General features: G+C 39.3%; 1 protein-coding gene across 4 annotated transcripts in view; it reads right to left on the bottom strand.

Moving 5' to 3' along the window:
* RASGEF1A (RasGEF domain family member 1A) overlaps nt 1-15,764 on the bottom strand; it is a 144,634-nt gene that overhangs the window by 10,130 nt on the left and 118,740 nt on the right. For all 4 annotated transcript variants that reach the window (XM_071749326.1, XM_071749327.1, XM_071749330.1 and 1 more), the window contains 3 exons: nt 13,711-13,890; nt 7,387-7,515; nt 2,201-2,338 (listed from right to left, as the gene is read on the bottom strand). In XM_071749326.1, the coding sequence (XP_071605427.1) occupies nt 2,201-2,338; nt 7,387-7,515; nt 13,711-13,890 (447 nt within the window). The remainder of the gene's footprint in view (nt 1-2,200; nt 2,339-7,386; nt 7,516-13,710; nt 13,891-15,764) is intronic.

Below are 15,764 nucleotides of genomic sequence, written 5' to 3'. Positions count from 1 at the left end.
AGAAATACCAAGGGAGTGTGGTGAGGGAACAAAAATAAAGCACTAATTTTGCTCTCTGGTATGCTGAGCTTTCTCTCATAAATCATTTGACTTCAGCTGCTGCTGTGCCTGACTTAGCCACGTGTCTAGGAGGAGGCAAAGTTCCTGGATACAGATCAAATCAAACTCGAAGGCAGGTGACGCTATCGTAGATATTACACGAAAGCAAAGAAAGAAACTGCAGTGACATGAAAAAATATGGCTTACTTAGGCTTTTGTGAATTTATTAGCATCTTCATACTTAGGAAAATGCCCTTACAAGTTTTGGCAGTTTTCTTTCATTACTAGCCTTACCCTATATTTTCTTAGACCCATGGAAAATAAGTCAATGAGTGTACAAAAATTTGTCCTTGTTCGAGTTCAAACAAGACATTTGGGGCACAGCCTTGGCTGCAAGCTACAGCTATTTGGTATTCTGTCTGACACCAGCAGGACAAGCACCTGACCATTTGGTGTGAGTTCTCCATTTACTTTCCATCCTACATATGGAGAACAGTGTCTTAAGGGGATTTGGAAAAGCTTTAGAACAGAAAATAAAACCCCAAACCACTCCCAGAATCCCTTCCTGAAGCACAGTATGGATAACTTTGGTGATACCAAATACTTGAGAGCAAGAGCTGCTTTTTGTCAGTGTAAATAATGTTTCCTAGGGGTTAGATGTGACGTAGATCTTCACTGATCAAGCTTGACTTGTAGCCTTGTTAAGGGGATAAATACAGTGAAGCTGTAATTAATGGATGTCATCAGATGCCTCAGACACCAGAGCACTGAGCCACTCCATGAAGATGTGTTTTTCTCAAATGACAACTTATTCATATGTAACAGGGTGAGAGGGAAGGGGAAAAGGCCACAACTTACTTCTAATTCAAATAATACACACATTAAATACCAAGATACAGAAGCTTAATAGAACCTCTGCCAAGTCCCCTTTCCAAACTGCCAACATACACCTCCTCACCCTTGCCTATGAAGGGAATATATTACAATCCAACTGCTTTTTCCCTTGCTACTAAGGCACTGGCATTTCCACAGCAACATCCAGGTAAGGAGCTCTGCTGATGCACCAAAACTGACATAGCTCCTTTTGACAGCTTGCTAACACCTAATTGCATTGTGCCCTATCAGATTCATGCAGTGCTGTCATACCTATTCTTTATTTTCTCTGTATCTGAATCAACAAAAGCACATAATGCAATTGTCTTCCCATTTCCTACTAATTGTTCTCGGAAATGTCTGGAAGTTGTGGGTTTAAAAACAAAGAGAAGCTGCTGCTTCCATAGAAGTAAACCTTCACATTGATACAAATACTTCACAGTTAATGCCCTTGCAGATCTTGAGCATACACTTTCTTCTACCTACTGGTAGTTACAAGTAGACTTGCTCAAGGAAAAAAGTGAGAGAATGCTGGGGGGGAAAAGGGGAAAAAAAACCAAACAAGAGCAAAAAGAAAAAAACACCCCAGAAACCACCAGAAAAATAGCAGCCCTTGTTTCCTTGCTTTACTTGAATTTGTTCTATCTGTTTGCTTTAGAAAAGTCTTCAGTAAGGTCTAGTTTTCTTCAGAGGCTAAAAACTCAGAGCTGCTAAGGCTGGTGATTGACCAGCAGAGCTCAAACAGAGCTTCCTTAGAAGTGACAACCTGCACGTGTCACTTGAAAAACAGCAACAAACCAGCTGCTGATTATTGCTAGGAATTAACTATTAAATAATATGCATCTCCACCCTGAGCAAGAGTACATTTGTTAGAAATAGCTGATGTATCTCATGGGACAGATAGAGTCATGACAAAGTACAAAGGATGGTACATAATTCACTATGAAAGGTAACTATATTGTACCATTACAGTCACTGTTCTTTCTGTTCTCCAGCACCACGTCCATCTTTTTTTTTTTTTTTTTTTTTTTTCCCCCCCACACTGTCATGACTATTTTTTCCCTTCCTCTTCCAGTTGGTGATTATATGTAGACAGTTTTCTGCTAATGGACCATTAAGTTAATCGCTCAGCTCGTGTCCTGCGGTTACACTGACAGCTTAGAAACTGCTCCTGTGGTCTGTTCAGAAAGTCCTGCAGTGGAAGCCTTTTACAGAATATGATAAATGATATATAAAAGTTGACAAATACTGCTTTCCCACTTAATGGTGTTTCTCTCCCCAACCCTACCTCATCACACTGTGTGATCCGGTGAGCAATCTCCTTCAACTCTTTCATGGATTTTTCATCTTGGAAATCATAGGGGAAAGTTTCAGTCCATTCCTTCAGGAGCTGAATTATTTTGGCAGCGAAGGATTTTAGCTTTGCCTGAAAGAAACAGAGAATTGATTACTGACCATAGACCTTTCTGACTGCAGAGTAAATTAGCTGATGAAAGCTCACATAAAACTAGAGACACCCTTGAAAATACTTTGCATTAGTAGTAGGTGCAGGGTATAAAAAAAGAACATATTTCACTGTCAGCCAGGTTCCTAAGTAGTATGATTTAACCCCCTGTCAGGATAGCTTGGTAATGTGTCTTGCCAAACACTTTGAAGATATTTCAAGGTTAGCTGTATAAAGCCAGGAAGATGACAGAAGAGTCCAAGTGAATTATTTGATTGAAGTCAATGGGACTTAAGCTGATTTATGCCATCTGAGACAGCTCTACCTTAGTGTTTGAATTTAAATGGATACAAACTGGAGCACTCTACTGAGTATCCTTCTTGAGAAACATTCACAAAAACATTTTTGTTCTACAGAATTTATCAGACTGTCCAGACTGAGCTGTACATGAAGATAAATGAATGACAGGACAGATGTGTGTGTTCTCTCCATGACATCGAAATTAAAATGAAAATAAGAAGTACTGGCTCTTATTCAGAATACTATCAACCCCAGGAAGTGAAGACAGAGCTATTTTCTAACTTTTTCTGTTACTTGTGAATCTTCTAAGGCCTTTTAACAGCTAGACCTGAATTGGATTCAAATTACTCCACCATCTTAGCAAGGGAAGCAGAATCAGTAAATCCAAGGGAGCACTCTTGTAATTTTGGGAGTGTGAGTGCTTTTATTGAACAAGGAGAAACAAAGCCTAATTCAGGTTATATTTCTACTCCCATCCAACTTGTGATGCCCAGAGGAAAAAGAGGAAGCTTGCATTTGTGTCTGCCTCCACATTTGTGTAACCTACAAGGTCCCACTACACAGCAGTTCCCTCTCCCCACGCACTGTGCTTCCTCAGTGCTCACCATCAGCCCCTCAGGGGTTACAGAAGGTGACTTAGCATGTGAGTGTCACTATGGGAAATCAGTGTAATTTCTCTTAAGACAAGTAGAAAATATCTTCCAAGAGCTGGGAGGAACTCCTGCCAGAACATTAGATGATCACAGTATGCCCTAATTTATTTAATCAAAACCAACAGTCTACTAACTTGATCTATTTTTTTGCACTTTTTTTACATCTCACTGGTATATGGTCAGTGGGAATATTAATAATGACTAATAAGAACTTTGAAGTTAAACCATGAACCCTTGAATCCTCAATCTGAAAATGAGCCAGTGTTCCCTTAAGTCTGAAGGGAATAAATCTTCTTTTGTTGTTTTTGTTTTTTTTTTCCAGAGCTGCAAACCAAACTCTGCTAGTGTGCTTTCTGTAGCTGTTTCTTATTGATAACGTTTAATTGATCCTGCTAGTAAGAGAAGAACAGAATAGTTGGATAGTGAAGCAAAAAGAAAACCAAATTCTCTTTGCCAGTAGCAGGCATCCCTGCAGAGCAGTCTCTGCCAATGCTGCTCCTGTGGAGCCCAGCTTTGAGATTTTCTTGCCAGTGAGGCACAGAGTTCCAGATTATAGTTGTCTGTCTTCCAGACTCCCATTGTCCTCTGCCTTGGGGAGAAGACAATTTATACTACTTTGTTAGGAAATGCATGGAGCCTGAGCTTAGGAGAACGAGTTATAGGTGGTGATGATGAAGAATCAATTAGCCAATGCACTTTCTTAAAATTAACATGAATGGGTATGTGCCCGCTCCACTGCTGTTTTCAAAAGCTGCTACAAAATGGTTTTTTGGTATTAATTATTCTGTCTATTCTTTCTTTTTAACTTCTGAAACTGAAAAAGCAGGGATGGGGCAGAAAGGTCTAAAATGCTTTCTTAGGCCATGGCATATGAACTGTGACTTCTCATCTCATGTGTCTACTCATGAGTTTCTAGAGCTTGCTTCTTTCATTATGGAAAGGCATCTGCTGCAAGGCAAACCATTACTCTTCATCTAATTACTATTCAGGTGTAAAAAAGCTTAATGTTTTATCAGATGCTTTTAATTCTTACGAAAATGAGGTATGTTTTCTGAGATCAACACTAAAAAGACTCCAGTTTCAGGTGCATTCTGAATCCCAAAGTAGTGTGACAGGCTTGTTGCATCTCATCTGTTATAACCTAGATGGAACTCACACAGATATGTGGGTAGCAGCACACATTTTCCTTTTTCTTATGGCTGCAATAACTCTACCAATCCACTTTTTCTGTAGTCCTGCCCTGGATATGAAATGGATGCTTGATGCAGCCTTCTGTGGAGTCTTTAGAAATACTTCTCCCCCCCAAAGTATTTCTTTGAGAAGAAAAACACATATTAATTTAAGTACTGTGGGTCAGCCCTGTTCTGCTGAGAAACAACTACCAATTATAAAGGAGGGCAATAGCAGTACTGTGCTTGCAAGAGAGGGAGTTTTAATAACAGTGACACAGCTATGAGTATTGGTTTGATTTTTTGTTTTCAAAAAGAACTTGCTGGCAAAAAAACCCAAACCCATGGGAAATCATAATTTTTCAAGGGACTTCTGTAGACAGGTAAGACAAGTTTAATGGAAAGCAATTTCCACTTTTTGTTTATTATTATTTAAGTATTTAATTTAAAAATACCCTTTAGCTGCAGAAATAATGCAGTAGTTTTAACAACACAGTTTTCCACTGAATAATACTGGACAAGTGCTTTTTTCTGTGATGCTCTTGTTTGGGTCTTTCCCATGCCTAATGCACTTTATGGGGAGTTAAATTTTATCCTTTATGATTAAGCTTAACTATTGGCTTGTTATATTATAATTGATAGTCTTAAATTGTGAAACCTTTTTTTTTATGAGTGGCCAAAAGGCCTCTAAGGGTGCTCTAAGTCATCCCAAAGTTTTTTTTTTAATTCACTTTTCTCCAGTGAGTTTTTTATACGACTCTTCTGGCTAGCTAGTGATGTCAAAAACAAAGGAATAAGAAATATTGTGGTGTGTAACCTCAAAACCTGTCTCCTTGCCATTTTTTCAGCTCACGTGCCATCCAGATGAGCACCTAGTTTGCTTATGCAAATCTCCTATCAGAAATAATCAGAGCTGCTTTAACTACTTTTGCCAGCTATTTCCTGCTAGGAAAACACTTAATTAGAAGGTGCTGGTAGCTGATGATACCTTAATGGGTTATGACTGAATACATGGAATGCCTTGAGTCAAAAATTTCTATGCTCCCTGTGGAATGAGCTTTTGTTTGTTGCCAGATAGAAAAACAAATATTTGCAAATGGCAGTGGCCAAATTGTTTTGTCAAATATACAGGTGCTTGCAGGAGAGTAGAGGACAGTAAAGCAGTCATTTGAAATGCCAGAAGTTTATGTAGTGTTTCCCAAGAATTTTGTATGAGGTGGGCAGGAAAAAATTACAGTTTATATTAAGGGGGTAGGAAGAGCAACCAGCAAAGCACGTAAATTAAAGCAGACTCTTAAATACTCATGTTTTATTGTCACCCTGCTGTTTGTTGGTGTTCCTGTAGGCACATTTCCAAATTGTCAGCAGAAGGTGTGAGAGTGTGGGTGTTTGGAATATGAGCTGCTCTATTTTATATTCTGTTGTTAGGATGAAATGCTGTTTCATTTCAACGTGGAAGCTGGGATATTTATTTTTTTTAATACAGCTGCTGAAAAGGCAGAATAATGATATTTTACAACTAATGTCTTTAAACAGCCAGGTGATTCAGTCCCCAGATATTGTTTTAATTTTTCAATCTTTGAAGTGTATTGTTTTATCTTGTATCCCATTATTTTTAAATCCAGGTATTTCACGTAGGTATTTTGACAGTAGCTACTGACAGCAGTCTTTGTATGTTACAGATCAGCTCTGCTCAATTTTTCAGATTGTTCCAGCATCTCTTCAAAGTCTCTTCCTCTGTTATTTTAGCTATGTGTCACCAAAGAACCATTACAATTTACAATGGATCAGTATGAGAGGTGGCTCAGTCATGAACTAGTTTGGTAGTGGAGATAGGAATGTTTGTCACCTTTGTATGAAGCTGGGTGTAGTGGTTCTTGCATTTCTTTCCCCAACCCCTTGAATTCCCCAGCACCTACATGCTGAGCAGCAATAGGAATTTGGTGAGTAGATCAGGGGACAGATATTGATCAAAGTAATTTTGCACCAAGTGCATCAAGTTTTTTCTTCAGAGTGACATAACAGGAGACTGCACCCCAGGAATAGTAAGGGAGAAAGAAGCCCTTGGGTCAAAATTGCAGTAAAAAATTCTGTATTGCCAAACCACAGGATTAGCTTTTGAGCTCCCCACTTAAGAGTCCTGACATAAGATGGAGAAAACAAAATGAGCCTCTCAGTGTGCTGACGAAGAAGAATGTGAGCATGTAATTTCTCCCCATAGAAGAATGGATCCAAAACAAGCACAGGATCTGAACGAATTAAGTCTTTAAATACTTGCTGATTTCACCCTTGTTTCTGTGCTTTTGTTTGCATACCAGCTTGGACTGTTCTGGTACCTCAGTTTCAGTCAACAGCCCTTCAGTTCCCACTTTCCATAATGCTGAGACTCAGACCAATGCAATTGCACATCATCAACTGAGTCACTTTGGCTTAATCAGTTGCAGTAAAACTGCATGGTGACACGTGTCAGCATAGGCTATTGTCCCTTAATTTTCATGGGCTTTCTGATTTACATTGAAAATGACCTCTGGCAGAGCACTTAATTCTAATAGGATGGCGAGGACGACAGGAAAAAGGGGAATCAGATTCCAGCAAAGCCTAACTTGGGAAAAGCCCAAAAGTGCAAAGCACCTTTCTGGACAGGTTTCATGGCAGAGAGACATTGATCCAGTGCACTCATAAGCAAACTTTTATTTCCATCCCCTGTATCCAAGTGGTGAGGAAGTACATAACCTCTGTGGCTAGCAAAGAAACAACAGTGCTTCAAGGAGAGAGACCCAAGTAAAAGTGATTCCAACAACACAAATTACAACTTCAAGTTATTAATCTATTTAGCTTTACAATGAGGAGGGAGCAAGAAATAGAGGCCAGTAGCACAGCTAACTGAAGGACATAATGGTTCATTTACCTTTTCTGCCTCAGTCCCCGTTTCCAGCTGCTGCTTCTGCTTAATGCAGATTTGTCCCACTTTAGCCAGGAGCTCATGTGGGTGAATGAAGACTCGAGAGCTCAACAGGAAAGTGAAGATGTAAGTCCTCTGTGGAAGCAGAGAAGGGAAAAAAAAAGTTGAGTAACTACAGCAAAAGTGATCTGTCTTCCATGCAAAAACTATTTCATAAACCACCAACGTAACTTTCATTTAAACTTTTTTAAGAAGTTTCCCTCTTTCCAGAGACATGGTCTTTTCTAGCTCTGTAAAAAGGAAATGCTGTAGGCTTCAAGAGTGTTCACTCTGCTGTTTTCAGATTCCCAAATTATTTCCCTTTAAAACATCAAACTTAATATGCCTAACTGGTCATCTCCTACCGAGACCACATATCTACTATGTTATGCCTCTTAAAAACCATTACTTCTGCTGTTTCTTTAAGAGTGTTTGTTTTTACTGAGCTGCAGAAACTGCTTCATGTGTATTCCAAACCACAGCTGTAATTTCTTTAACTTGGGTATTTTGTTCCATTTTCCCACAATCTCTGACACAAGCTTTAGCTTAGATTGTGGCCATATGACAATAATTCAGTTTTAAGCTTGTCTTCACTTATTTGGGGCCTGTTTCAGAGTCTTTTGAGCATGAACACTGCTAATAAATGCCAACAATTGTAATTTCTCATTAGAAATAGCCTCTCCATTTGTATTTGAAAAGCTGTAATGCATTGTATGCCAAATCATACTCTGGACAGTGTAGTTGAAGTGAGAATTCCTTCCTGGCCTAGGCTTGCTTCAGCCTTTGAAGTTTGGCTTCTGTATCCGAATGCAGTTGCCTGAGTAATGACAGTAGCATCTCATTAACACTTCTGCTTTTCCCTTAGGCTTTCTGAGTTGGGATTTTGACTTTGGAGTTGGGGAGCTGCTTGACAATAGATTTCAATGAACCTTTGTTCTGTTTGCAGTGTGCGCTGTGATTTTTTAATTTTTTTTTTTTTTTTTTTTTTTTTTTGCACCATGTTTTTAGAAATGGGATTTGGCAGACACCAGCCAGATGTGCACATATGTAGTCAGTGAGCACACATATCACATTGGACTGAGGTTTAGAAATCTGATCACAATAAAACATGCTATTAATGAAAAATATTTCCCCTTCATTACTACTCAGCAGTATGCCCTGCTGAATAAATTCAGCACAAAAAACCTCCAAATATCAGAAGGGGAAAAAGGAATAGTTTTTTAAAATCAAAATAAAGTTAACTAAAAGTCACAATGTTCTGAGAGTGAGTGAACATAATAGGTTAAGCATATATGTCTTAACCATCCAACTCTGTCCCAAGCTTGTGGAGGAAGCTATGAAAAGACAGAGTGGAATAGGATACAGTAGAGGTATTTAAAATGCTGATTCTGAACATCTTATTAGCACTGGGGTTTGTTTTAAATTAGGAATAGCCTTAATTCTGTACCATTAAAACTGGAGTTGATCAGTAGTCTTAGTCTATTGGTCATTAATAGAGCAGTTCATGTTCCCCTGATGCCTACAGAAGATTCACACCTAGGGCCACCTAAAGCTGGGTCTCAGTGACCTGGAGCAGGTGTCCCAGGGTAGTGACAGGACATGGTCTCCCTTCTCAATTTAAGCAGCTGGGCTCCTGTTTGGTATCTTTTTGTCTCTCTCCAGTATCTCAAGAGTTTCTTTTTGCATTTACAGTGGCAAAAGAAGTGAAATTCTTTTTAAAACTAAGGAACTTCAAATGTGTCTCTTACATCTGGAAGCAGTTGATGCCATTGTGTCAGCTTTGGAGAAGCTCTAAAAAAACCTCTAGTGCTGTATGTGGTGTCTTATGGGTCCTTAAATTAGGCTGCAGAGCTGACCTGAGTTACAAAGCAGACTTGCTTGTGTTATGGGCCAATGTATTGGAACTCTTGCTGTTATGTTTGTGAGAAGGATCCCTGAACTGGTACCCTGCCCATTCAGAATGAAAGTACTGCAGTGGGTTGTGGCATTTTTTGGGAGGTTTTGAGGATATGCTTTTCTTTTGTCTTTGTGTTTTAAGCTATGCCTGGTTACCCTCTGTTATTTTTTGTAGCTAACTGCTTTGTTAATTTCTATCAGTGTTGTCCCTGGATTTAAAACTGAGCCTGGACTATCAGGGAAAGGAATTTAGCTGTTGGGTGTGTCTGCTGTCACTGGGCTACAAGAAAATTTTTCTTCTGGAAATATGAAGCAGCCCTCACTTTTACCCTATTTTGCATTTGATATTTTTTTTCCTTCTCCCATATTCTTGTTTTGGGAGCTCAGAAGCCAGTCTGAAAGATGCCTGTACATATAAGTAGTGCGGAACCACAACTTCAGCCATGCTGTCCTGCCAGTGACCTTTGCTCTGATAAGCTGGAACATATTATTTTAAGGAAAGATATCATTTTCCTTCTCATACTAATTCTAGTGTTGGTTGTCTTGGTGGAAGTTTATGATGTGGGACATTGTTTATCCAGAGTGACTTTGAGAAAGGCCAACTCAGAGTATCATTTCCCTTTTGTTATACTGCAAGATGAGCGTGACCCAGATGACTTGTGCTTTTATTTGGTTCCTTTGATAATGTTTTATATAATTAAAAAAGTGCCAAACTGTCGAGATGCAAGCCATAAGACACATGGCCATAAAATTGTGAGATTTAAATTTTAGTCTTGCTGTTGTCTCTGTAATCACTAATATCTGTACTGGACCCTTGCAATGCTTTTACAGACAACACAGCACTAACAAGTTTTAGAAACAAATTGTTATTACTTCTGGAACCCAGTCATGTATTTTTATAACATTTTTTTAAAGTCACTTAACTGGAGCTAGGTTCAGGACTTTGGAAACCAAAATTGTTCCATTATGTTCAAAAGAAAATGTTAATTATAGGGTGTTTTTTGATACTTTTATGCTGGCAGAGACAGGGAGTACTTGCAATTAGGAACCAAATTAAAAAATAATAGGTCTGACAGTGGTATTGACTCCCATCTCTGCCTCTCTGCTGACAGGCGTTCCCTACCTGATGAAGAAAAGTCAGGCTGCACTAAGCAATACATTTCAGCTTAGTGGTGGGTCTCAGGGGTTAGGAACACAGTTGTTCTGAATAGGAAATATTTCATACTAATGTCATTTGCCTTATCTAGATCAAGGTTTTCTGTAATTTGTTGCATCTGTACTACTGTACACACATAGACTGAATGTTATAACAGTGTAAACACCTACACCCTCTGAGGCAGCCCCAAAATCCTAAAGATAATGGTTTGGAATGAAAATCAGTTATTTCCTTTAAAAAGGGAATTCAGTTATGTAGCTAGATAGTTTGACACAGAGTGACTAAAAAATGCTTCCATAAACTACGGGATTGAAAGTTAAGCCCCATTTATCCTATAAAAGTGACAGGTATTTGGGAGGAGAGGCAAAAAAAAAAAAAAAATCCTTTCTGCACTTGGAACAACATAAGCTGACACAAAAGGGGCTTGTGCTTTACAATGGAATAAGAAGCCAGATTCCTTTAGTGCCTAAAGTTGTTGCTAAGAGATGAGCAGAATTATATTTTAAAAAAAAAAAAGGGAGCGTGAGCACACGAGACTAAAGAAGGAATTGTTACTGTCTGACCCACGAATGCACTAATGTCGAGGAGGAAAAAAAAAATAATTCATTTTCTTTTGCACTCGCTGCTTGTTCTGGAACTCCTTGTTTGTGAAATGTTTCCTTGAAACGTTTTCTTGCTTGGGCACAAGGGTTGCAGACTGGTACATTCCATTCCTAACCTCCCCAACTCCTCTGTCTCATGAGTATACATTTTTCTATGTGCTGAACATGTCCCTGTACACAAACAAGCCTCCAAAGAGCAGTACACAACTGTAGGCTCTTATCTTTCCTCTTCTCCTTTGGCTGTCTTGTGTTCTGCCAACATGGCAAATATATTTTTGTCTCTGTAACTAGCACAGCAAGATACTCTGTGTTTGCTTTCTCCCCCGTTTTTTGGTTTTTTTTTTTTTTCTGTCTGGAAGGTTACTGTGAGCTTCAGCTGAATGTCCACATAGAGGGGAATGCCCTCTAAGCACTGTGCTCAGATGTGCCAACCTAATAATTTGGATGAGTACTGCAACTTTCATATATGTTATTCTGAAACTGTGGTCATCTCCTAATGTTACCCATGGCTTCTCTTGGTGCAAATTAATTGGTGATGCCTTGCTGTCTGTCTTAGCATGTGCAGCCAGAGACACGAGGCTGAGGTGTGTTTACCTTGCTCTTGAAAATACAGTATTGGCTATTCTGAGAGGATATCAGTGTAAATGGCTGTCACTCTAACCTTCTGCAGCAACTTCTCTAAAAATAAACATGAGCATGAAATTAAGTGTTAACAGGCACCTGAACCAAAACAGAAAACTTGGATTTGAAGATGACTCAAAGACAGCTCCTCCTTTGTGCTGTTCAAAGCTTGCTTATCTACTCATTTTATAATTAATCCTTTCAGCTAAATTGGGGTGATCTGATTTAACTGAAAGAATGTGTCCTGATGTAGAGGAGATAAATTTGGTTTAATGCTGCTTTCCAACTCTCTTTTCCTGGAGTTGCCTCAATTGATTCTGTTGCATCTCTCAGCTGTCAGCTTGCTGTCTATTTAAGCTGCAGCTTCACGGGGTGGGGTCCTTGACTGCTTGGTTTGTAATGCTCCTTTGCATTGGGGTGTGGGGCAGCACCATGGAAACCAGCAGCATTCCAAAGTAAGCTCTGGACCCCCTAAGTAATGCTCACATTATGGAACCATTTTCAGAGAAGCTGAGTTATAAATAGAACCTATGTTAGGAGTTACAATAAAGGATGTGCATTAGCAGCTGCTGAAACTTAGTCCAGAAATCCAAGCAGCAACTGACTACATTTTAGTATCACACAAAAGACAAGGAATTGACTCCTTGGAAGGTGTAACTACTGCAGCCTAAAGCCATTTTTCCACTGGTATTCTGTAGCAGCTTTACCTGCTGCTTTCTTCTGCATCTGTTCTACAATTTGTATTAGGGAGCAGGGAGCAAAGATTTAATGTCTAACAATGGTTACACTTCTGTGTCTAGGATTTGGTGGTAAATCAGCACAGTGGTTACAGGCAGTGCAATTGTATTTTTGCCATATTTAAATGCAACATTGAGGATTCATTTAGGACTGGAAGAGTAAAATATCCTGTTTGGCTTTTTTAATCTCCTACTGATGATTGGTGGCAATTCTGGTGCTGATACCCACTGAAACCTCATGTGGGGAGTCCCTTTTTTGTGCATGGAGATTATGAAGCTGGGCAGTGGGGGGGGAACTCAGGGATTTTACTGTGATTGATCTGAAACCACAATAAAAAGTTGTACATGAATGAGACTGAGAAACAAGAAGAACAGTATGGCACACTACCGCAAACATTAAGTTGAACACAAAAGTTAAAAATTATTGCATTTTTCCTGCCCTCATGCCAGTCTTTACAAAGATCTGGGATGTTTCTGTCATAGCTGCCATTTTTTTCAGAGCTCACATGAAATACATGCTCTAGAGACTCTCTGATCTTTGGCAACTTGTTTAAATAACATGTCAATACTGGGTACAAAGGTTCATTTTAACTGATAAAATGATCTCTTAATAATATCCTAAGGTTTAGAATCTTGTTGCATGCCCTGGAGTTAGACTAATATTTAATTCAGGGGACTGCACTGAGTATGTTTAATCAGTAGCAAAATAACTTTCAGGCTCAGGAACATACATTATTACAATGCCAACCCATAAAAATGTCTTGAGAAAGAGAGCATGTTAATTAAAATGTTTGAGGGTTTTTTAGGTTGGTTTTGTTTTGTGGAGAGGTGCTGGGGGAGGGGACTTGGTTGGTTGGTTAGTTGTTTTGGGGTTGGTTTTTTTTTGATGGTTTAACTAGAAGGTGCACAGAAAATTGAGGAAAAAATACCAGAGCTGATTGCAGGTCTGCTTCCCTAGGTAGGAGCTGGTTAGTAGTTAATCTTGGCTGCATTAGAGCTAAAGCAGCTTAGAGGGATTGAAAATTCTGAGGCTAATGCTGCTTTTAATTGGTTCTTAAGGCACCCATTTGTTCAACACAGCTTTATCTTTCTAACAAGTGTTCTCATTTCAAAACAAAGAGTATCTCCATTGAACAAAGTCTTCAGTGAACGAACAGTGCAAGTAAATAAAATGCATCTTTAGCCTTCATCTTAATCTTGAATCAGATGGAGGGAAGCACCCATTCAGATACTAATACAGGAGAACTATGGAAAGCAAAAAGCCTCAGGGGGTACTTACATCTGGGTAATAGTCCATGGTGGGCACCAGGCGCTCTATCAAGACCTCCAGTGATCCAGAAACAAGGTTTCCATCCTGATATACAGGGTCCACACACCTCTCTCCCATATCTGGCTGCACTTGTCCACTACAGCTGGAACCAAGCATGCTGGAAAATATTGGCGTCTGGGGCATAGTTTCCTGCAGAAGTGGCAAAAAATAGAGAGAGAGGGTTCAGCTTTTTTTTCAGGATGTCATTTGTGTGGGTTTTAGAGTCATAGATTCGACACAATTACATATTTGAGTGAACACAGACTGGGCATTAGAGGTAAATTCTGAATTTGAGCAGTTGCATATCTGTAAGCTGGCTTTGGGTCTTGAAATACCCTGTAATTTAAATCACTATGGTTCTAGATGCAGAAGCTGTAAGAAGTTTCTTCACTGTGTTTTGGGTTCTCCTTTTTACCCATTTTTCCTCTGGCTCTTTATGCATAAAACTACACAAAAATGTGAAATGCTCTCTGAATTTCAAAGGTACTGAAGCAGTGCCTTACACAAAAAACATTGTGCCTTAGTTGTCTCTGGTTTTAGTCTTCTTGAAGTCTTATCTTTGGCCAAAATACTTGACTTGTGATGATAAATTTTTCACCACTTCCGTAGCTATTTGTAGTCAAGATCTTGACAGAAGTGCATCTTCTGCACACATATCACTGGAAACAGAGGGAATGTACCCTCTGAACAAAATTGTTTTGTTTTAGTCCACAAAATCATCAGCTGGGTGGAACTGAATGCTGTGACATATGCTGTAATATACAACTCTTAATTAAAACAGTCTATTTGGAGAATTTTTTGTGTGTGTGGGAAACAAAGCTGCTGCATGAAGGTTTGGGGTTTCCACCTCCCTTCTCTTGGCCCCAAGCTTTACCAGGACACCAGAGTTACCAGCTGTGAGCAAACCCTGGGGTTTTGTTTGTTTTAAAGTGGCTGCAGCTTCAATGTATGCAGACAGGGAAACAAAACATCCTGCTACTGTACATAAAGGTTGAAAATACTGTTCAGCATCAAAAGAGTTCCCCCTGGCTGCTAAAACGGTTAATACTATTTAGAAGGTAAAGCAACAAGAAGGCAGGGTTAACTCTTGAGCTGCTCTCTTACCCTTGAGGAAACAAACACGATGATGTCAAATTCTGAAAAGCATTTATTTAGCTAAAAGGGATTAGGCAATTACAGGGACCTTTAAAATGACAGCTGCTTCTCACTGCACTTAGTCTAAGTTCTCGCTTTCTGGTTAGCGATTCTTCAGTTTAAGAAGTGAAAACCTTAAATGCCATAAAGGTTTGGGGTTGTTTTTTTCTTTTAGGGAGTACTTCAAATAGTAGCAGAGCAAAGATGTACTTTGTATTCTTTTAATACACAGCCCGTTCTTCCCCCAAAGCTTTTACAACCTGGGATATAAAACACCTTTCTGTCTTTAAACCCAGATGAATGCTTTGGCAAGGAAAAAATACCAATATTAACAATACTTGTTTGACAAGGTAAAAGAGTTACCTTACAGGCTGGTAACAGATTTACTTATATTTCAGGCTATTAAGTAGAATTGTTTTGTGGCTTTAACCAGAAAACCTTTATGTATTCATACATGATGCAGATATAAGGGAAGTAGAACTCACTGTAAGTTAAAATACACCAGCTATTTAATAGTGACCAGGGAGACCACCCTGAGGAGTGGAATTCAGTTTCTAAAGTTCAGGATGTAGTCGAATAAAACAGAAAACGCAGGATCTAGTGGCGTATCACAAGGAATTAAAACTGGTGACTCTGCACAAACAGGCATTAAGGTTACTCAGTATTTCACAGATTTATCTGTCAGGCCTGAGCTTTGCAGTACACAACAACCTGACAAATCACCGGAGCACATGATGAAGCAGCCAGCTTTGCTATGCGTACTATGTAACCCGCCAGTAATTTCTTTCCCTTTTAAGGTCCCCAGCAATAGAGCTGGAAGCTGCTTCTCGGGCTGGACAGGCTGCGATGGGTACTTTTGGCTCACAATATGAAGTTTGCTTTAGGGATTT

Source organism: Heliangelus exortis, chromosome 7, assembly GCF_036169615.1.
Source record: "Heliangelus exortis chromosome 7, bHelExo1.hap1, whole genome shotgun sequence".
Taxonomy (NCBI): domain Eukaryota; kingdom Metazoa; phylum Chordata; class Aves; order Apodiformes; family Trochilidae; genus Heliangelus; species Heliangelus exortis.
This window is presented reverse-complemented; position numbering and strand designations above follow the sequence as displayed.